This window comes from Carassius carassius, chromosome 4, assembly GCF_963082965.1.
Source record: "Carassius carassius chromosome 4, fCarCar2.1, whole genome shotgun sequence".
In the NCBI taxonomy this organism is placed as follows: Eukaryota; Metazoa; Chordata; class Actinopteri; order Cypriniformes; family Cyprinidae; genus Carassius; species Carassius carassius.
The window spans coordinates 2,224,532-2,248,857 of record NC_081758.1 but is presented as its reverse complement, the minus strand read 5'-3'; the positions used below and the strand labels follow the sequence as shown (position 1 = coordinate 2,248,857).

The 24,326-nt window shown below is 42.4% G+C and overlaps 1 protein-coding gene across 4 annotated transcripts in view; it reads right to left on the bottom strand.

The window, feature by feature from the left end:
* Positions 1-24,326, bottom strand: part of LOC132132257 (ankyrin-1-like) — a 128,880-nt gene that overhangs the window by 82,748 nt on the left and 21,806 nt on the right. For 3 of the 4 annotated variants that reach the window (XM_059544623.1, XM_059544632.1, XM_059544679.1), the window contains exon 2: positions 18,388-18,480. The exons of the other annotated variant lie outside the window; for it this stretch is intronic. In XM_059544623.1, coding sequence (XP_059400606.1) covers positions 18,388-18,480 — 93 coding nt within the window. The remainder of the gene's footprint in view (positions 1-18,387; positions 18,481-24,326) is intronic. 4 annotated transcript variants of the gene reach the window in all.

The window sequence follows — 24,326 nt, the reverse complement described above, 5'->3', positions numbered from 1 at the left end:
CAGTGTAATCCTCCTTGGGATTGCCTGGTGTCTTCAAAGTTGCAAAAACCAAGCAAACGTGCAGTTAACGGTCTTCAGTTGAGTGTCTTGATCAGCTGTTGGTCACCTAACCCTGTTGGTCCTGGAGGTCCTCTTCCCAACATATCTGCCTTGAAGTAATCATGAAGGCCTTGATTACCTTGGTTCATGCATGTGTAATTATGTTTGGAGCTAAACTCTGTAAGACAGTGTTCTTCCAAGAGCAGGACTGGACACCCCTTGACATAGACGTCCTCTTCAATGCTTCTTTTATCATTTGTTCCTATCCAACATCCCTATACTGTTTCTTAAATGAGTGGTATTTCCATCTTTGGGACACAAGTTACAACATAATCTATTCCCGATTTTGGCCCACTTGGAACCATGAAAGGCTTGAGCTGTGAGTTGCAAATGAAGTGTACTTACTCCTTTCAAGTACTCTGAGGACATCTTGATCCATCTCTTTAGAGCAGGGTTCCTCGAATCTTGTCCTGGAGGGCCAATGCCTTGCAAAGTTTAGCTCCAACCCTAATCAAACATATGTAAAAAGGTAAGTGAGATTGATCAGGGTTTGATCTAAACTCTGCAGGGCCATGACCCTCTAGGGCCAGATTTGAGGAGCCCTGTTTTAGAGGCTGTGAGGCCAACATAGTGTCTGAAAATGGTCTTCCAATGGTCTTCTCTTGAAAACTGTGTCTGTTCCCCGAATAGTGAGGTCAAAATATAATGTAGGATCTAGAAAAAATCTTATCGTAATTAAACCAGAAAAATGTAAAGTAAAAGAACAAAAACAATTTTTAAAGTTTGGGCTCATAAATATTAGATCACTCACACCCAAAGCAGTTATTGTAAATGAAATGATCACAGAAAATAGTTTTGATGTACTCTGCTTCACTGAAACCTGGCTAAAACCAAATGATTATTTTGGTCTAAATGAGTCTACTCCACCAAACTACTGTTATAAGCATGAGCCCCGTCAGACTGGTCGTGGAGGAGGTGTTGCAACAATATATAGTGATATTCTCAATGTTACCCAGAAAACAGGATACAGGTTTAACTCTTTTGAAATACTTCTGCTAAATGTTACACTGTCAGACATGCAAAAGAAATCTAATGTATCTCTTGCTCTGGCTACTGTGTATAGACCACCAGGGCCGTATACAGAATTCCTAAAAGAATTTGCAGATTTCCTCTCAGACCTTCTAGTTACAGTTGATAAGGCGCTAATCATGGGAGATTTTAATATTCACGTTGATAATGCAAATGATACATTAGGACTTGCGTTTACTGACCTAATAAACTCCTTTGGAGTCAAGCAAAATGTCACCGGGCCCACTCATCGTTTTAATCATACACTAGATCTAATTATATCGCATGGAATCGATCTTACTGCTATAGATATTGTACCCCAATGTGATGATATTACAGACCATTTCCTTGTATCGTGCATGCTGCGTATAACTGATATTAACTATATGTCTCAGCGTTACCGTCTGGGCAGAACTATTGTTCCAGCCACCAAAGACAGATTCGCAAATAACCTGCCTGATCTATCTCAACTGCTATTTGTACCCAAAAATACACATGAATTAGACGAAATTACTGACAACATGGGCACTATTTTCTCTAATACATTAGAAGCTGTTGCCCCCATCAAATTGAAAAAGGTTAGAGAAAAACGTACTGTGCCATGGTATAACAGTAATACTCACTCTCTCAAGAAAGTAACTCGTAGTCTTGAACGCAAATGGAGAAAAACTAACTTGGAAGTTTTTAAAATTGCATGGAAAAACAGTATGTCCAGCTATAGACAGGCTCTAAAAACTGCTAGGGCAGAGCATATCCACAAACTCATTGAAAATAACCAAAACAATCCAAGGTTTTTATTTAGCACAGTGGCTAAATTAACAAATTACCAGACGCCACCTGATTCAAATATTCCACCAACGTTAAATAGTAATGACTTTATGAATTTCTTCACTGATAAAATAGATAACATTAGAAATACAATAGCGAATGTAGATTCTACAGCGTCTAACACTTCAGTTTCATCCATCGCACCCAAAGATAAACTGCAGTGCTTTACAAATATAGGACAGGAAGAGCTAAATAAACTTATCACTGTATCTAAACCAACAACATGTTTATTAGATCCTGTACCCACTAAATTACTAAAAGAGCTGTTACCTGTAGCCGAAGAACCGCTTCTCAATATCATTAACTCGTCGTTATCTTTAGGTCACGTCCCAAAACCATTCAAGCTGGCGGTTATCAAGCCTCTTATTAAGAAACCAAAACTAGATCCTAGTGTACTGGCAAATTATAGGCCTATTTCAAATCTTCCATTTATGTCTAAAATTTTAGAAAAAGTTGTGTCTGCTCAATTGAGCACCTTCCTGCATAAAAATGATCTGTATGAAGAATTTCAGTCAGGTTTTAGGCCCCACCATAGCACAGAAACTGCACTTGTTAAAATTACAAATGACCTGCTTCTTGCGTCAGATCAAGGCTGCATCTCATTTCTAGTCTTACTTGATCTTAGTGCTGCGTTCGACACCATAGATCATGACATACTCATAGATCGATTACAAAACTATACAGGTATTCAAGGGCAGGCTCTAAGATGGTTTAGATCCTACCTGTCCGATCGCTACCATTTTGTTTACTTAAATGGGGTGTCATCTCATTTATCATCAGTAAAATATGGAGTGCCACAAGGATCCGTCCTAGGTCCCCTTCTATTTTCAATATACATGTTGCCCCTTGGTAATATTATTAGAAAATACGGAATAAGCTTCCACTGTTATGCTGATGATACTCAGCTATATATTTCAACGAGACCAGATGAAACTTCCCAATTATCTAAGCTAACAGAGTGTGTTAAAAATGTAAAAGATTGGATGACAAATAATTTTCTCCAATTAAATTCGGATAAGACAGAGATATTAATTATTGGACCAAAAAACACCACACAGAATCTTGTAGATTACAATCTGCAACTAGACGGATGTACTGTTACTTCCTCTACAGTCAGAAATCTGGGTGTTATATTAGACAGCAATTTGTCTTTTGAAAATCATATTTCCAATGTTACAAAAACTGCATTCTTCCATCTTAGAAACATTGCCAAGCTACGAAACATGTTATCTGTTTCTGATGCAGAAAAGCTAGTTCATGCATTCATGACCTCTAGACTGTACTATTGTAATGCACTTCTAGGTGGTTATCCTGCTTCGTCAATAAACAAGCTACAGGTCGTCCAAAATGCAGCAGCTAGAGTCCTTACCAGGTCAAGAAAATATGATCATATTACCCCAATTTTACAGTCTCTGCACTGGCTACCTATTAAGTTCCGTATCTGTTACAAATTATCATTACTTACCTATAAGGCCCTAAATGGTTTAGCTCCTGCGTACCTAACTAGCCTTCTACCACGCTACAACCCATCACGCACCCTAAGGTCACAAAACGCTGGACTTTTGGTAGTTCCTAGGATAGCAAAGTCCACTAAAGGAGGTAGAGCTTTTTCACATTTGGCTCCCAAACTCTGGAATAGCCTTCCTGATAATGTTCGGGGTTCAGACACACTCTCTCTGTTTAAATCTAGATTAAAAACGCATCTCTTTCGCCAAGCATTCGAATAATGTATCTCTTAAATTGTGAGTGTAGTTGCATCTGCATTTTTATTCTTTAGCTTGGGTTAAACTAATTTTACTTTGTTGGATCAGCAGCTATGCTAATGATGTCTCTATTTTGTTTCTATGTTTTGTATCCTGCTAGTCCTTGGAAGGCAAATGGGGCCTATTCAAAACCAGGGTTAAATGATGGGATGTTACTCCAGCATTGTCTTCCTGATCATGCCTGACTTCCTTAATCTGGCTTCTTTGATGTTGGATTTTAAGTAGGACATGGATCCTGGATCAGCCTCCTTTGTTATTACTGGTACAACATTCTGATCAATCAGTAACTCAGACCCTTTCCTTTTACTCAATTAAAACCAAAACCAGCCTCTAAAATCTGAGATGAAATTATCGTTAGTGGATAATATTGATAATAATCCAGTCACTAATCTAATACCTTAACCCTGTAATATAATAGCAGAAATCTAATCTTGTTTCCGCAACGACGAGTAGGGTAATGTGGGAATACTTATGTTCATTATTTATTCATCACAAGAACAGAACAGCAAAATTAATCGAACTAAAGATAAGTTTGTTTGAACTTTGTCTTCTCCATTTTTTAGCAGTTAGTGTGATGATGCTAGTGTGATAATATAGGTGTGCTTGAGGTTGGAAGAGAGTGCTGTACATTCACTTCTCTACAATACCTGCCGGTACCAAGACTCGAACCTGTGACCTTTTGGGTTACATGTCCGACTCTATAACCATTAGGCGATGACCAGGGACGTCGTTAGGCCTATTTTAGGGGGGCTGAAGCCACCCCAAAATGTTCCTAAGCCTCCCTAAATGATAATAAGAATAACAGTCAATAACAATTCGATTTATCAATAACCGTATCCTCATTCATATTTAGACGCAACAAATTATATATATCCAGCCACAAAAATAGCCGAAAAGTCGAAGTTAGACAGAAGTACAAAGAGTCATTGTGCTATCAAGATGCACCGCACCGTCTCGTTGCATTAGTGTGAACTGGCAGCTTTCAGAGCGCTGGGGGATTAATCTCGTCTCGTCATTACTCTGGTTTGGTCTGAACTCGCTATGCACACTCCAGTGTTGGAACCTAGCGACTTTTCAGACCCCTTTAGTGACTTTTTTCCAAAAAAGCGACTAAGACTAAACATTATTTAGTCTCTGAGACTCTTCAGTACTGCCGCACGAGTGCGAGCTCTCTCTCTCCCAGCGCGCGGACACGCCTCTCTCTTCATCTGCTCTGTTCAGCGAGCACAGAAAGGAGCAGCACTTTCAGTTAAAGAAAGACAGCATTTCAGTCATTATAATATTCATTCTGTTGTCTGACAACAGAAACATTAAAATATAGTAAAAAAACTGTTTTATTGAGAATTTGGCTGCATTAAAATGCAGTACATGAGCACAGGGAGGCAAGACTAATGCTAATTAGCGCATGACGTCATCTAGAGACATTTAGCGACTTTTCAGGTGGGGTTTAGCTACTTACCATTGAAAGAAGTTGGCAACACCGATGCACACGTTAATGGTGAAAGGATACAGAGTGAAATTGTACGTTGTTTTTAATTACCAGCTTTTCTTGAGATAAAGGAAAGGGGATATTTTGGTTTGCTATGGAAAACTGTAGTCTAGCTAGAGTGAACAAGCAAAATACAAGAAATGGTTAACTTGGCAAGCTAATCACAACTCTTTATTCTTTGCCAAAATATAATGTGTCTCTATAATAGGCATATTCTAAAACAATATCAATTCCCATAGAATGTTGTTGTCACTAAAAACTAAATGTCATAAGGTCCCTGTTAATGCTATTACCTGTGGATATTCGAAGATATTTTAGCAGAGAGAAAGAGAAGCAGCCGCAGGAGATTGGCAGACCAGTTGATTCTGAGGGAGCTGGTGTGATTGAGGTCAGTAATGGTCTATGTCTAAGGATTGTTTTGTTTTATTCTAACAATAAGCATTTGGTGGCAGAGCCTAAACTTAATTATTTCATTACATTTATTATATATGCTAGCTATATTCTGACTAGGACTGGAACGATTATAATCCTGATTAATCGCATCCAAAATAAAAGTTTGTATTTACATAATAAATGTGTGTGTACTCTCCCTGTATATAATTATATACAGTACAGACCAAAAGTTTGGACACACCTTCTCATTCAAAGAGTTTTCTTTATTTTCATGACTATGAAAATTGTAGAGTCACACTGAAGGCATCAAGGGCTATTTGAGCAAGAAGGAGAGTGATGGGGTGCTGCGCCAGATGACCTGGCCTCCACAGTCACCGGACCTGAACCCAATCGAGATGTTTTAGGGGTGAGCTGGACCGCAGACAGAAGGCAAAAGGGCCAAAAAGTGCTAAGCATCTCTCGGGGAACTCCTTCAAGACTGTTGGAAGACCATATCAGGTGACTACCTCTTGAAGCTCATCAAGAGAATGCCAAGAATGTGCAAAGCAGTAATCAAAGCAAAAGGTGGCTACTTTTGGAGAACCTACAATATGACATATTTTCAGTTGTTTCACACTTTTTTGTTATGTATATAATTCCACATGTGTTAATTCATAGTTTTGATGCCTTCAGTGTGAATCTACAATTTTCATAGTCATGAAAATTAAGAAAACTCCTTTGGTCTGTACTGTATATATATATATATACACACACACACACACACACACACACACACACACACACACTTGTATGTGAGTGCATACATTTTGCAAACGCAAGTTACAAATACCCTGGGGGCTAAGCACCCCCTGTCTTCCAATCCTAGTGACCTCCCTGGCGATGACTATTTAATGTGAACTTGTAGTGTCAAAGTAATGTCATGTCACATTAAATGTTTTACTTCAAAGTAAATTTTAAATCAATTTGCATTAAATATTCCTTTGCATACTTGAATGTTGTACACTTATTTTGTTGTGTTGACTAACATACTAAAGCATATATATAGTATTTCAATGATATGCTGCAGGATGTAGTGCAGCCCCATGTTGACCGCATCATCCATGGACCTGTTTGCTCGGTAAGCAAACTGTAGGGGGTCCAGTAAGGGTCCAGTGATGTCCTTCAGATAAGCAAACACTATTCTCTCAAATTATTTCATGACAACAGATGTTAAAGAAACAGGTCTGTAATCACTAAGTCCTGTGATTTTGGGTTTCTTTGGGATGGGGATGATAGTGAAGTGTTTTAAGCAGGCAGGGACTTCACACAGCTCCAATGATCTGTCGAAGATATGTAAAAAGATGTGGGCCAGCTGGTCAGCACAGGTTTTTAGACAGGCTGGTGCTCTCTGCTTCATGAAGACCTTAAGCACATCATATTCACTGATCTGGGGTGTGTTTCCCAAAAGAATAGTTGCTAACTAAGTTTGTTGGTTGCAATACAATACAATACAATTTCCCATTGCCAACCAACTAACAGTTTAGCAACTATGCTTTTGGGAAACGCACCCCTGAAGTACAGGAGGGGGGTTGCTGGACTCTTCAGCAAGATTTTGATTCAACTCAGTGCTGGGGGATGGTGTCGTGTAGTTTGATATGTCTTTCAGGCCTTTCCACACTGAAGCACGGTTTTTGGCTGAAAAAAGATTTTCAATCTCGATCAATGGCGATCAATGGCGGTGGCTGGCAACTTTTTTTAAAAGAATGCTGGCGGGGAAATAGTTAAATAAGTCCTGGTAGGAATGCACATTTCCTCACAGAAACTGATATACAATGGTATAAAATCTTTGAACTTATCTAGATCAGTGGAAGTAGCTTAAAAACACTTAAATCAGTGCAGTCGAAACAGGCTTATATGTTCAGTTTAGCGAATTTAGTCAGTGCCCGAAAATTTAAGTGAAAGTGATGATAAAAAGCATGTAAATGAAGGCGGTACAGACAGAAGGCTGTTCAAATGTAACGTGATCTTTCCCAATCATTTTAATATGCAAATGTTTTCTTAACATCATGAGCAGCTTAAAATTATTAAAGTTATCAACGCTACTAATATTCAAAATGGTAAGCAAGTACTAATTTATTAACATTTCATTTATATGCATTCCTATATCTTTGTTTCATTTTCTTCTTTTGAATGACAAATATATACAGTCATGCCCAAAAATATGGACACCCTTGGAAAATATGATCAAAGAAGGCTGTGAAAATTAATTTGCATTGTTAATCCTTTTGATCTTTTATTTTTTTTAAAATCACAAAAATCTAACCTTTCATTGGATAATAAGAATTTTAAATGGGGGCGTGGGATATCATTATGAAATAAATGTTTTTCTCTAATACATATTGGCCACAATTAAGGACACCCTTAGAAATTCTTATGAGTAAAATAACTCTGAAGTATATTCCCATTCATATTCACAATTTTGAGTACTCCAGGGTGATTATGAATATGAAATGATCCAGCCATTGCTTCCTGTTTCACAGAAATATAAATGGGGGGAAAACAAAGCCCAAATGCCCTTAATCATCCATCATAATGAGAAAAACGTACTCGGTTACTAAACGTAACCTCGGTTCTCTCTAGAAGAGCGAACGAGTACTGCGTCTTAGCTAAGACGCTACGGCAAAAGTCTCTTTTCACGGAATACTGAAGCAAAAAATTATCCTTAATTTTGTATTTTTGTAAAGCGCATTTGCAGCAGTACACAGCCATAGGCGAGACGGCTCGTTCGCTCATTGGCTTGTTCTGCGGCAACTGCACAGCCTATCGAGCGCAGGCTGATGCAACATCAGACCAATAAGGGCTTCGCGCCCTTCTTGCCACTTCCCGCCGAAACGGGTGTGGCCCAACCTATAAAAGGAGCTCGAAAAGGCTGACTCACCTGATTTATTTCATCGCCGAAGCGAACCAGAGTGAATCGTACGCACGGCAGAGAACGCAGTACTCGTTCGCGCTTCTAGAGAGAACCGAGGTTACATTTAGTAACCGAGTACGTTCTCTTACGAGAGCTCTCTCGTACTGCGTCTTAGCTAAGACGCTACGGGAACCCAATGTAAAACGCCGTGCGTGCAGGGATCACACACCAATAAACCTGAAGCAACGCCCAGGATTACAGTGCACAGTCACCTGAGGGTTATAGTTATAGGTTATAGAACCTGATAAATGTAGACGGTGAGGCCCAACCTGCCGCCATACATATATCCTGCAAGGAGATCCCAGTAGACCACGCCCACGACGAGGCGACGCCTCTTGTGGAGTGTGCTCTGACGCCCAACGGGCACTGAAGGCCCCTGGAAGCGTAAGCTAACGCTATGGCGTCAACTATCCATCTGGATAGAGTCTGTCTCAAAACAGCCATTCCCTTGGAATGTCCACCGAACGAGACAAACAGCTGCTCCGTCTGCCGAAAGGCAGCAGAGCGAGACACATAAGCTCTTAAAACCCTGACAGGGCAAAGAAGACTCGAGTCTCCATCCTCCTCTGACACCGGCAGGGCAGACAGGGCAATAACCTGAGCCCGAAACGGTGTGTTGAGGGATTTCGGCACATAACCGTGCCTAGGTTTGAGTATGACCCTTGAGTCATTGGGCCCAAACTCCAAGCACGACTGGCTCACCGAGAGCGCGTGCAAATCACCCACACGCTTCACAGAAGCGAGAGCCAACAAGAATACTGTTTTGATCGACAGATGCTAAAGGCTAACCGATTGGATAGGCTCAAAAGGGGGACCCTTCAAGGCCTCCAAAACCACCGCGAGGTCCCACATAGGGACTGACGGAGGTCTGGGAGGATTCAGCCTCCTAGCTCCTCTGAGGAACCGGATGACTAAATCGTTCCTTCCTATTGACTGACCGGACGCCGTTTCAGAAAACGCCGCGATGGCCGCCACATAAACTTTGAGCGTGGATGGGGCTCTGCCCTTATCCAACAGCTCCTGTAGGAAGGAGAGGACCTCCGTCACCTCACAACTAAGGGGTGAATAACCTCGAGCTGTGCACCAGCTGGAGAACACCGACCACTTCGAGGCATACAGACGTCGTGTCGACGGAGCTCTAGCCTGAGTGATGGTATTTAGCACTCCCACTGCGAGATCAGCGGGTAACCGTTGAGCGCCCACACATGGAGGGACCACAACTCCGGTTGAGTATGCCAAATCGAGCCCCTGGCCTGCGAGAGGAGGTCCCTCCTCAACGGTACCGGCCACGGGGCGACATCTGCTAACTGCATCAAATCAAACCATGGTTGGTTCTTCCAAAGAGGTGCTACAAGCAGTATTGAACATCTCGTTTCTCTCACCCGTTCTATCACCTGTGGAAGGAGGGAGACGGGAGGGAACGCATAAAGCGTGCAGCACAGCCATCTCCGTGACAGCGCGCTTTCGTTCTTGGAAAAGAACGCGGGGCAGTGAGCGTTTTCGTGGGACGCAAAGAGGTCCACCTCCGCCATGCCAAATCTCTCCCACAACAGCCGGACTGTTTGCGGGTGTAGAGACCATTCGCCCGTAGGAACGTTGCCTCTGGACAGCCTGTCTGGACCCAGATTCTGCAGTCCAGGCACATGCACTGCTCTCAGCGAGCGCACGTTGCGCTGAGCCCAAACCAGGAGGCTGCACAGGTTTCGGGACCCGAGACCGCCCTGGCGATTTATGTAGTACACCACGGACATGTTGTCCGAACGGACTACGACGTGGTGATCCTTGATATGGGGACGAAAGCGCGTCAGCGCGTTCTCCACTGCCAGCATTTCCAGGCAGTTGATATGATGGAGCTTTTCCCGTTCTGACCATAGGCCAAAGGACGGTCTGCCTTCCAGCAGCGCTCCCCATCCCGAAGTGGAGGCGTCCGTCGTCACCATTTTCACACTCGGGGAAGTCCCCAGGCTTACACCTGATCGGTACCAGCCGTTCGCTGTCCAAGGTGCTAGAGCCGCAACACAGCTCTGATCGACCTTGAAATGCAGCCGGCCAGACGCCCACGCTCTGCGCGGCACCCGAGCCTTCAGCCAGAACTGCAGGGGGCGCATGCGGAGCAGGCCCAGCCGCAGAACCGGAGATGCTGAGGCCATGAGACCCAGCATCTTTTGACAGTGTTTGAGCAACACGGTCACGCCGCAGCGGAAAGAACTCGCTGCGCGCTGAATGCCCATCGCGCGCTGTGGTGACAGCTGCGCCGTCATGGAACACGAGTTCAGAACTATACCCAGAAACAGGATCGTCTGACTGGGGTTCAGCGAACTCTTCGCCAAATTGACACTGAGGCCGAGCTTCTCGAGGTGACCGAGGGCTGTGCTTACATGTGGAGATGGGCACTGGGTAGTGGGCATCGTCACTGCATTTATAGCACCATCGGCCGTGGCCGGACGAGCGTGCACGGGTTTCATTTTTACAGAAACCACATGACGCGTGTGACATAGTAATTGTGGGCACTGAGGGGTGGGCACGCTTACTATGCAGTGTGCGCGACCGACTTGAGTCGACATTATGGGCGCAGGCCCTGTGTGCAGGGCTGTGCTTACATGTGGAGATGGGCACTGAGGAGTGGGCATCGTCAAAACATTTATAGCACCATCGGCCGTGGCCGGAACACCAGAAAAAACACTCTTTCTGTGAAACATCTGGGTAGCCGTGATAACGGCTTTTGTGTGCAGGCAAGCGGGCACTCGTGCAGGCTTGCGCATTGCAGAAAACACTGAGGCAGTCACAACTCTTGGAACTGCAACAGCGGCGCGCTTGGGTGAGAGCTCGGCCGCAGCGGAACTCGAACACCGGCGCTTTCCCAGCAGTGCTAGGATGCTTTCGGGGCTTCTGGCTTCACCGCAATCCTCTGCCGCGGCTCCCGCGGCACGGGGCGACGGCTTGAAGAGCGAGAACGGGGTACCGAGCTGCGTTGCTGACGCTGTCGCGATGACGCAGCAGGAGGCGGTGGGCGTGACTGAGAGCTCTGTGGGGCCGGTCTAGAGCGGCTAGCTGCAGAACTGGAGCGCTTCGGCAAGAAGTGCTTGAACGCCTGCGAAGCTTTCTGGTCCTCGGCGAATCTCTCCACAAACTCGTTGACGGAAGATCCAAAGAGGCCGGCAGGAGTTAGCGGCGCGTCAAGGAACGCTGCGCGCTCAGACTCCTTGATGTCAGAAAGCGTCAGCCACAAATGCCTCTCAGCCACCGTAGCAGAAGCCATAACCCGTCCCATGGCCTGTGCAGCGGACTTAGTAGCGCGGAGGGAGAGATCCGAAGCACTCCTCAGATCCGCGAGACAGATCGCTTCAGGTCCCATCTCATTCAGCTTGCGGAGAAGATCGCCCTGGAAAATCTGTAGCGTAGCCATGGTGTGTAGCGCAGACGCAGCCTGCCCAGCAGCAGAGAATATCCGTGCGAGCAGCGATGACATCATGCGGAGGTCCAGCAGAGGGTGGGCAAAGGTGCGCTGCTATAGCCTGTTCCACCGGCGGAAGTGACAGGTAGCCTCTGTTCTTAGCACCGTCCAGTGTGGAGAATGCTGGCGAAACAGATGAGCGGATTCTTGCAGAGAATGGAGCATCCCAAGCTTTCGCCACTTCTTCGTGAAGCTCAGGAAGAAAAGGGGTGTGCTTTGAGCTTGAGGAAGAGTGCTCATCCGGAAGATAGCTACCATCCAGCCGGGAACGTGAAGGGGGCGCTGGTGCAGACCACTCGAGGCCGAGGCTCGCCGCGGCCAGCGAGAGTACACGCATCAGCTCCTTATCGATATCCCCCGTCTGCTGGGCCTCTGAGCAGCGGGCGCGAGATCCACGGAGCTCGCCCAACCCTCACTGCCCGAAGCAAGCAGAGAGCACGTGTCTTCTTCCTCCGACGCGGGCCTGAGATCCACTTCCTCAGATGACGCGTCGGCAAGCAGCGGACGCTGAGCATCGGGAAGCGATGCAGGGGAGGCCGGCGAAGCGGAGGGAACCGGCGAGCTCGGCCGAGCTGGAGGCGGTTCTGGTAGGAGCTGCGAGCGTGAGCGTGAGTCTGGTAGCCGTGAGCTTCGCTGAAGAGATGAAAAATCAGGTGAGTCAGCCTTTTCGAGCTCCTTTTATAGGTTGGGCCACACCCGTTTCGGCGGGAAGTGGCAAGAAGGGCGCGAAGCACCCTTATTGGTCTGATGTTGCATCAGCCTGCGCTCGATAGGCTGTGCAGTTGCCGCAGAACAAGCCAATGAGCGAACGAGCCGTCTCGCCTATGGCTGTGTACTGCTGCAAATGCGCTTTACAAAAATACAAAATTAAGGATAATTTTTTGCTTCAGTATTTCGTGAAAAGAGACTTTTCCCGTAGCGTCTTAGCTAAGACGCAGTACGAGAGAGCTCTCGTAAGAGAACCAAAGAATATATTTCTGATGTGTAGCAAAAGATAATTGAGCTTCACAAATTAGTGAAGTGGCTATAAGAAAAGAGCTAGAGCAGTGAAAATTCCCATTTCCACCATCAGGGCAATAATTAAGAGTTTCCAATCAACAGAAAAGTTACGAATCTGCCTGGAAGAGGACGTGTGTCTATATCCTCCTAATGCACGGGGAGAAGAAGAGTTGGAGTGGCTAAAGACTCTTCAAGGATCACAGCTGGAGAATTGCAGAAAATAGTTGAGTCTCGGGGTCAGAAAACCTTTAAAAAAAATTGTCAAACAGCACCTACATCACCACATGTTGTTTAGGAGGGTTAAAATAAAAATGATCCTAGCTCATCCAAAAACAAACTAAAGCATATTCAGTTATCAGACACGACTGGAACTTCAAATGGGACTGGCTTCTATGGTCAGATGAAACTAAAAAAAATCAGCTTTTTAGCAGCAAACATTCAAGATGGGTTTGGTGAAAACAGGGATAAAAAGTACCCCATCTGTACAATGAAATATACTGCTGTATTTTTGATGTTGTGGGCCTATATTTCTGCTGAAGGTTCTTGACATCTTGTTTAGATACATGGCATCTTTGATTCTATCAAATAACAACAGATAAAAAAAACCATACAATAATCGTACAATCCAACCGTACAATAATCCAAACACTAACCTCAAAAACAACACAAAAATTGTTCACTGGGCACAAAAGCTTCTGCTATGGCCATTCCAGTTCCCTGACCTGAATCCTATAGAAAATGAGTGTGGTGAACTGAAGAGCAGCACCACCAACATGGAGCTGGGAATCTAAGGGTCTGAAGTGATTTTAGATGAAGGAATAGTATCTAATCTCTTGTGAGGTGTTCTCTAACCTCATCAGGCATTATAGGTGAAAATTAAGACCTGTTAAACTGGCAAATGGAGGTTTAAAAAAGGGTGTCCTTAATTGTGGCCAATGTGTATTAGAGAAAAATGTCTCGGTTACGCATGTAACCCTTGTTCCCTGATGAAGGGAACAGAGATGTTTTGTCGAACGACATATGGGGTCTCACTTCGGAGGCCAATCATCTCTGAGTTTAAGAGAAAACACCTATAAAAATTGGCTAGTGGATTTAACTTACCTGAGCCACTCCCCGTGCCCACAGGTATAAATAGGCAACATCCCTATCTTAGAGTAGGGATGGAACAACTGCTAGAAGAGACTGACATAGCGGGTCTGTCAAGGGAAGACACGGGTTTGCCAAGAGGGAAACCTTACCGTGGAAGAATACACATATGGGATTACCTGTAGGAAATCAAGCCATATGGACACCTAGCCCAGTACAGGAGCTGACCGGAGCTCCGGGCATGCTAACACCAGTATTGGGCCTGGCGACAGACTGCTCCACCAAGTCTGACCGCCGAAGGTGCTGGAGGATGCTCGACCAGGGTAAGCCAACCGGGCAACTCTACTGGGAGAAGAAAGGTGCTCGCATCCCTGTGTTGGGGGAATGGCGCAGCAAGTGTGACACCCAGCCAGCCCTTCCAGCCAATTACCTGTTACCCAACACATGGGTAATAATGGGAAGAAAACTGGCTCTACACGAAGGTTGTAAAACCTCGCAAAGGTGTTAGGTGTTGCCCAGCCCGCAGCTTGACAGATGTTTGCCAGAGAGGCGCCATGCGCCTGCGCATAGGAGGAGGCCACACTCCGTGTGGAGTGGGCCTTCACCCCCAGGGGGCACGGCTCGCCTTGGGAATGGTATATCCACCATCCAGTGGGCCAACCTCTGCTTGGAGACAGCCTTCCCTTTCAGCTGACCTCCAAAGCAGAACAAGAGCTGCTCAGAGCTTCTGAAGCTCTGGGTGCGGTCCACATATATGCGAAGTGCTCTTATGGGACACAGCAACGCCAATGCTGGATCTGCCTCCTCCAGGGGCAGTGCTTGCAGGTTCACCCCCTGGTCTCAGAAGGAAGTGGTGGGAACCTTGGGCACGTATACAGGCCGGGGTCTCAGGACAATGTGCGAGTAGGCCGGCCCAAACACAAGGCACTCTTCACTTCTCTTCACCCTCTTGATGGAAGTGAGCGTGACCAGGAGCGCTGTCTTGAGAGACAGGAACTTAAGCTCGACTGAATCCAGCAGCTCAAAGGGACCCCTCTGAAGTCCTGCCAGAACAATAGAGAGGAACCAGGGGTGTCCTGGGAGGATTTAACCTTCTGGCACCCCTCAGGAACCTTACAATCAGGTCATGCCTCCCCAGGGACAAACCGTCCACTAAATCATGATGGGCTGCAACGGCAGCCACATACACTTTCAGGGTGGAGGGTGACAGCCTATGCTCCAACCTTTCTTGCAGGAAAGAAAGCATAACTCTGACCGAGCATCTCCGGGGGTCTTCTCGATGAGAAGAACACCAATTCATGAACAGACTCCACTTCAGAGCATAGGCCTGCCTCGTAGAGGGGTTCACTTAGGTCTGCCGCGTCCCGTCCAGAAGCCACACGTGGAGGTTCCAAAGATCTGGACGCGGGTGCCAAATGGTGCCCAACCCCTGAGAGAGGAGGTCCCTCCTAAGGGGGATGCGCCAGGGAGGGGCTGTCACGAGGAGCTTGAGTTACGAAAACCAGGTCCGGGTGGGCCAGTAAGGCGCAATCAACAGGACCTGTTCCTCGTCCTCCCTGACCTTGCACAGCATCTGTGCGAGCAGGCTCACTGGGGGAAATGCATACTTGTGTAGTGCAGTGACTTAAGCTGCGTCTGACTCCAGAAAAGGAGATGGCGGGCGATTTGAGACATGTGATGTGATCGTAGACTGCCCTGTCGGTTGATGTACGAAACAGCCGCAGTGTTGTCCGTGCAGACCAACACGTGCCTGTCTAGCAACAGCGGCAGAAACCGCCATAAAGCTAGATGCGCTGCCAGAAACTCCAGACAGTTTTCTCTTAAACTCAGAGATGATTGGTCTCCCAAGTGAGACCCCATATGTCGTTCGACATAACTCGTAGTGACTGACAGATAGGGAAAATTTATTTCGTAATGATGTCCCCCCCATTTTAAATTCTTATTATCCAATGAAAGGCTAGATTTTTGTGATTTTTAAAAATAAAAGATCAAAAGGATTAACAATGCTGATTCATTTTCACAGCCTTCTTTGATAATATTTAACAAGGGTGTCCATATTTTTGTGCATGACTGTACTATTGAATCTGCTGAAACAGATAGTTAATTCATTTCACGCATGTGCAGAAGGCACGTGTTTGTTTGCCATTGGCTGTAGTCTGTACAGTGTGTTCGAGCGCAGCTTTTTGGTCCGACGCTGCCAATGGGAGGCGACAACTTTGTTAGCTTTTGTCGCCGCTAGTTCTTTGAAGCCTGCTTGGTGTGTCCATCCTTTACAGTCCTTACTACAGGCTTAGCAGATTTAAGTTTTTCCTTGTATGTTCGGAGAAGATGAACCAGATAGTGGTCAGAGAGCCCTAAAGCTGCTCTGGGGACGGAGCCATATGTATCCTTTAATGTGTTGTAACAGGGGTCCAAAATGTGTTAGTCTCTGGTGGGGCATGTATTATGTTGTCTCTATTTTGGCAGTTCACGTGTGAGGTTTGCTTTATTAAAGTCCCATTCTTTATATTCTGATTTTAGAACATGCAATAGCAAGAAAAAGGTTGTTACATAAAAGTTGCAATTACATTGTTTTATTTTTTATTCAGAGGTGTAAACGTAATTCCATTTCCTTATTTATATATGCAGCTTTTATAATAATATATTTACTGACAGATTGCATGAAATATTTGAACTTCCAAAAATGTCAAATGTGAATTGTAGAAAAACCTCAAAACAATGGTGACCAGTTACAGAAAAATATACACTTCTCATCACATTCAGAATTTAATCCAATAGTCTTGATGTTGATTTAGAAAAAAAAAGTACACAGACATGCTATGTGTCAACTACTCAGGTGCATCACCTAACGTCACTTGCAGTGTGAACACCTTTGTGAATAATAATAAGTCTGGTTTATTTCTATCACTTCACTCACTTCCATTGTAGACATCTTCCAGTCTCTAAATATTAAATATCATTTACTTATATAAATCCTAGTCTACTTTTGCTACACATTATTCACATTTCCTGTCAGAATCAGTCAGAAATGCTTGAAAATAGTCATATAAATTTGTGTAGAACTTAGAATTTCTATTAATAATTCTAATTCTAATTGTATTTCCAACACTGCATTTAGAGGCTATGGAGCCCTTGAGAGGACAAGGTGATGTTTAAAAAAATAAAATAAAATACAATAAATATTTTGATGCTTGTGACTTGCAACATTTGTGTTGACACCACGTTCAGTCACAAAAGTACCTCATCACAATGTCCGATTAGGAGCTCCATAAGAGGCAAAACGTACAAATGGTGTATTTGACTTGTTTATTAAACCAAAAAGATGAATAAATATATAACTGGAGTTTACTTTGACATGAAATTAATTTGAATGCAAAAATGCAATCAAAAATCCCACCATGGTTAAGAATTATGATAAGAAGATGACTTGGAAATCGGACTTACCTGAGGCACAGATAGTCTTTAAACAGAAACACTAACACTACACTAAACATCAAATCCACAACATAACACAACACCCACACACACACTAAATGAGCACTATCACAGCACAAAAACATGTACAGCACAAACACAGATGAAATAAAACTGAACCTCTCTCACCACTCAGATTCAGCTCTCACAGCACAACATGGACAGATGTGGATAGTGTATAAACATCAACACAAAGTGCATGCAGAGGTGTCTGATACAAATGTGTTCACATGGTGAAGTGTTTGTGAGCAACACATCAAAACATGTGAAAAGTACACTGAAGAACCCACAGGTAAAACAGGTTCATTTGACTTCATCCTTATTATATCCTACCCATACTGTGTATGCAGTTTATGTCACGTTAAAGTGATGTGTTGGTTATATTATTTTAGTTTTTTCCCGTGGACTCTTTTATGCTGTGAGTACACTGATAAACGCAAAAATAATCCACACATCACAAAAACGGAACTCAAAAACTGAACGCCACCAAAAAAATCGCATAAAACGACAAGGTGAACCAAAGAAAAAAACTAAGAAAAAAAAAGTGTCCAGCCTGGACTACTACAACATCTACTGTTACTTAAAAAAAGCCAGCACAACACCAAACAGTAATACGAAACTCTCAAATAAAACCACAGTTTAGTATAACTGAATGTTACACAAAAACCTTACGGTGTCAAAATCAAATTCACAAGAAAACAATGTGGATGAAATTAGAACCACTACATCAAAAACACTAACAACAATGAGCATATCTAGTGACATATAACGTCCATATACACTATGTATATGTATATAGATAAATATGAGAGTAAAACTTTAGATATATGTTGCAGATATTTACTGTTTCATCACAGAGCCACACTCCCTGGCCATCCGGCAGCTCAGAGCTCACACTATTGTCCTGATCGATTAGCCAGCGATGAACGACGTGGGCCTGAAAGGACACACGACATAAACACAAGAAGCCATTAAATCTTCACACTCTTGAGGTAAAGGGAGAGAACGAGAGACAGGTACAGAGAGAGCGACAGAGAGAGAGAGAGAGAGACCGAGCAGCAAGAGAGAGTCCCATCTATGGCTTCACATGAATGAAAAGAGTCTACGCTTGTCTTAGTCAGTTCACGTTATGAGAGAAGGCAGACAAACATGAAAAAGAGAAACAGATTTATAGATTACAGCACATTTCAGATTCTCAGGTTGGTCTTGGATCATTTATTGTTACAAGAAAAATTTCTTAAAAGGAATCAATTCTCTGAGAATCCGCTCTGAGAACTATTATGCAAGCTTGATAGGATTATAATGATTTTCGCTTTGAAAGCTAAAAGATATTACGCCAACGTACAATGCTGACAGCATCTAAAAGGTAAATATTTTATGTATAAACAACTTTACATATGTGCAAAATTACAAAGTCTTATTTAACCCATCAATGTTATTAATGGACTTATTTCATTAAGTATTTGATGATTCTATTGAGAACACTCCGATTTATTACCGGCTCAGTTTAAGGATCACATTATTTTACTGCAATCTTAAAATCTTAAAATGATTTGAATATGAATAAATGAATAAATCGCTCAACCTTTGCCTTTGTAATATATTTATTTTGTTTGCTGAAGCTGTAACCTGAAGTTTCTGTCATGCAAAACATGGAAGAAACTTTAGCCGCAAAATGCAGAGATGAGGCACAGTAAGGATCATGAGAAAATAGAAAAACTCTTTGATCACTTGCAATTGAACTGATTTTACAAATAAATAAATGACAACATAGGACAACTAACCTTAAAACACAAACCTCTTAAATGATTTGATAACAGCACCAGAGTGGCATTATAGGATGTGTGAATAAAAGTAGCTAGTGTGACATTTATTTGTATAGTTTTTCTGTTGAAAGTGAGATGTTTCCAATGCCTCTAATCATGCAAAAAAGTGCATATTTAGCTTCTGCTAATAAAGGCTCCATTCTATGACTCCCTGTATGCAATAAAAGACGGTGGCAGCTTCTCATTCAAATAGTTTCTGTAGGGTACAAAGAGTGAAAAGTGAGAGTAGGAGCATTTTCTATATTTCATTAGTTCAATGGCCCTAAATAAAAGTAATCAGCATATTTAACACAGATATTAACATGAAAGCTAAGAAGTCTGCAATATCTCCAGGTAGTTTAAGCATCCCAAAATCCCGATAACCCCAAATTCACACCATTAGTCAAGCCAGAAGTTGACCTGTCGGATAGTATTCAATTCAACAAATTATTTCTTATAGTTGTCTCTGCTGGGAGAGAAGAAAAAAATTCACTGAAAACATTGAAAAATTAACATCTCAGAATTCTGAAACACGTTTTTAATGTTTAATTCAGTGATTTGGTTAGCATCTAGATGAATACAGTTATATATGTATATATTTCTTTTTTAAATATATATTTATGGGCTTTTAATGTCTTTAATAGGAGAGGACAGTAGAGAGATGACAGGAAAGGTTGGGTGGAGAGAAGGGATCAGAAAAGGACCTCGAGGCGGGAATCAAACTCGGGTCACAGTGAGTGCAGTTGTGTATAAATGTTGTGAATTTTTTCAAATAATGAGAAGGGTTTTGATATTGCTCAAGTTCAGTCAAGTGCTATGCATTACATCATAGGATACAGGTTGCTTTTTTTCATTTTAATGTTCTCTTTCCTTCTCTGACCCCTGATGAGAGGTAAGAAACATCCCACAGAGCTGATGATCATTATGAGCTAATGTCTTATCCTTTCTTTTTCATTCATACAGACACACCTGCTGTTCTACAAGTTAAACCTGAACCACTCCAAATCAGCACTTTTTGTATAGAGACAAGAAAAGCAAAACAAAAGTAATTTAGTGTCTCGACTCCAGACGGGGACTATAATCATGTGAGCTATTTAGGGAAAGAGAAACAGAGTCAGCAGCACCTGCCCTGCAGAGGACAACACCAATAGCCCTCTGACTCTTTTGAACTACAACTAAAGGTCCTTTCACACTGGACGCGATTTTGACGCGCGAATAATTCGCGCGATGGTTTTATTTTTTGATCAGCTGTTTGTGTAATGAGTGCTTTCACACCGAACGCGAATGTGCTGAGGCGAAAAAACGACTTTTATTTTTTTCGCTTCGATTTTTCGATTTTTTTTTACTTTTCAGGCGACAAAAAGGCTTCAGCCAATCACATACAAGGAAACAAAGGTGACGTCCCAGCAAAAATGACGGATCTTCTGATTACTTGTGTGTGTGTTCTATGGGCTGATGTTTTTAAGAGGACAGCTCACCTTAAGCAGACTGCCAGACGCTGCTCCGGATCAATCGGTTCCCTGAAGTTTGTGGTTTGTCTCGTCAGATGCGGTGCCACTATCTGAAGGAGCTCCTCGAATTGTCCCACAGACATTCGAAAGTAAGTGCGGAACCGGCCATGATAAAGTTTTAGCTCCTGTACAAGATTGGCATACTCCCCTTCAAACTCTCTGTTCTTTAGGACTAGGTGCACCCAAAACCTTCTTTTCTGTCTTTTAAAGAAATGAAAAGCTCGTCTTCACTGGATGATAATGTTGAAGTGTCCATTTTCTCAACTGTCGGCGCGAAAGTTTTGGAATGTTGAAGCTCTCTGAACGTCACAGACATCGCAAATTCGCGTCGCGGCTGATGTGAATGATTTTGACGCGAACTATTCGCACGCGAACTATTCGCTTTTTCGTTTCGCTTTTTCGTTACGCATCCGGTGTGAAAGGGCCTTAACACTGTAACATAGACTTCATGAATCAAGTTAATGCACTTCTCTAATCAGCTGCTGTGTGGTGATGGGAACTCCAATTCACAGGTTGTTTCAATGATTCGTTTATATAGGCATCACATATAAACTATTGTATTATTAAAGCACCCAATAATGATGTGAAACATGGATGTTTTGCAGCATATAAAGTAAATAAATGAGTCTTCATCAGCTCACCTTTTTACACAAACAATGAGAAACCATAAAAACACTCATCCTTGAAGGAACTGGAGCACTGAATGGGTTCATTCATCACTGGTTCATATACTGAATGCCAGTATTTCGGCTCATTTCCAGTCGCATTGACTGTGAGGCATCTGAAAGTGAGACACTTGTAGATCTGAAGTGCTTTAGCCACAAACTGTTTCAGATGCTTCAGTCAATCATTTGGATCATTTAGATCCGATTCATCTGATTCACTAAAAAGCACCAGTTCAAAAGATTGATTCATTCATGAACCAGACATCACTAATGATGCACCATGGATTTGGGTGGTGTGATGGTACATACTATAAATCTCTAAGTAATCAGGATCGACTATTTGATAAATCAAAACCTTACCTACATATCACTATTTTACTGGAATTAAGAACTGCTGCGATCACCCAAGTTCTGTAGGGATATTTCACTCAAAAAAAAAAAAGATTTTTTTATAATTCTGCTGTTATTTACACTATATGACTTGTGTTCAGTCTCACAAAATAACACCTTTTAAATAACTGTCCTGGTCTTGCTATTATCAGTAGTTCAAATGGTTGAAGACTAAAGCTTTGAAGCTTTTTTTTAGATAGATAGATAGATAGATAGATAGATAGATAGATAGATAGATAGATAGATAGATAGATAGATAGATAGATAGATAGATAGATAGATAGATAGATAGATAGATAGATAGATAGATAGAGCAGTTTATCACTGCAGAGTGAATACTAGTGAAAGAGTTGATGAAGATGCAAAAGGTTTATAATAAGATGATGGGGAGGGGCTCGGTAGATTTCTCTCTAATGAATAATTCAGCATGGAAAGCTGCCAGCTCCATGCAGAAATACTGCATCAGCAAACAGTTCAGAGGTACAGCGAGCTCACTAACAGAAAGCAGAGCAGAACGCAGAGATTCAAACTTACAAGATATCAACCAGAGCCATATTTAACAAGAGATTCTTAAAGGGGACATCGGATGTCTATTTTCCAAAAGTTGTTACGAGTCTTTAGGGTGTTCATGAAATGTCTGTAACACACTTTGGTTAAAATTCCTCAATGGTCGAGTAAAACAACACTTTTTACCTGGTCAAGAACAGCTCTGTTCACAGTGAGGCGTTTCGGTGCATGTCTCTTTAAATGATAATGAGCTACTGCTAACCCCGCCTCTGTCTTCTGTGGGGCGTGTCAATACAAGACATGAATTGCTGCCTTGGCCTCCATATATGGCCCGGAGTCTGTCTTATTTAAAGAGCTAGCCATCTACATAGAAACCAGCTGCAGATTGAAACAGCTTGCTTGATGACAGTTTCAGACTCAGACAGCCCATAACAAACTGGCTGTGTGTTTTATTTTCAGCTTTTCTGAGGTGACAGACAAGCAAATGGCAAATATATATATAATAATTATTTGAACCTTAAAAAATGTAACATTAAATGATCTGGTTTTATTAAATTCAAGTTAACTAAAAGGCCAATTTATAAAAACTTGAATATACTAAGTAACCTTAACTACATTATTTAATGAAAATGTTTTTCAAGTAAAGTTAACAAATTGAAACTTCCAGATCACATAAATACATTGATTTATGCCAACAAAACACATTTTTATGTGATATATTGGGCAGAAATATCTCTCGAAGATAAAATTGCATGTTACTGTCTATTGGACTAAATGAATAAATAAAACAAATGAAATATGAATATATCTTCTTGTAAAAAAGAATGTAAAACTGCTGTTGCCATTTCTTTTAGTCTGTAATTGAATCCTGAGTTTTAGATCAGTTTTTCTGAGTGGTCCATTGGAAAGAAATGGCACCAAAGAATGATTTGTTTCCAACTTAGATTGATTCAACTCACCAACGAACGGCTTACTGGAGGAAAGATTTTCAAACAATCACAGAAGACTTTCAGAAGAGTATAGCAGAGGCACATGGACAACTTTAATTGTGTATTCTTTTGTCCTTATTGCTTTCTGAAAGATCAAAGTGCTAAGATCATGCATGTGAAGAAACCAAATCAATGTTTCAAAAACAGTGCAGTGTTGATGGTAGCAACATATAGTCCATCATACATCCACAGAAATGTGTCCATAAAACTAAAAAATAAGCTGTAACAAGTTTAAAATGAAACTAAATTGCAAAGTAAAATTAAAAACAATAATGACCTTAATGGGGTTTAAATCTCATGTGAATGTGCATTATTTTAAACATCTTTGTTTGTTTGACGAGGGGCCTGTTAATAACCCTGCAATTAAGCACCACAAATTATTATATTATTTAAGCAAATGCTGACTTTTGTAGACAAACAATAACAATGTGCAGAATACGTATAGAGACTACTATACGATTTCTATAAAAAGAAAGTGTTTACACAGAATTAGCTGTATAATCCAAACGGCGCAGATGGTTGTGTTAGAAGAAGAAGAAAAAAAGAGTTGCTGACAGAGGATGAGAGGAATTTCCTACATCATTTGTTTATGGGTTATCAGTGACTTAAAGAGGTGTGCTCACCCTCCTAACACCCTAATCGAGCTCTCACGCCTTGCTTTACATGAGGCAAGCCCGTCTTTCCCAAACTATTTTTATCAGGGCAGAGCATTAGCATGACAAAACATTGGCAGAAGACTAGACAGTAACAAAGAACATTTTCAGAGCCTATTTTCATCTTTCCTTCCCATTCTGCATGAGAGGCCGGGGTATTATTCATGTCAGAGCATCATAATTGCCTTTCAGACCATCTCTTTTGTGCTCACTCTTGAGTCTTAGAAAACACTTTTCAGCCTCGCTCTCTCACACACACACAC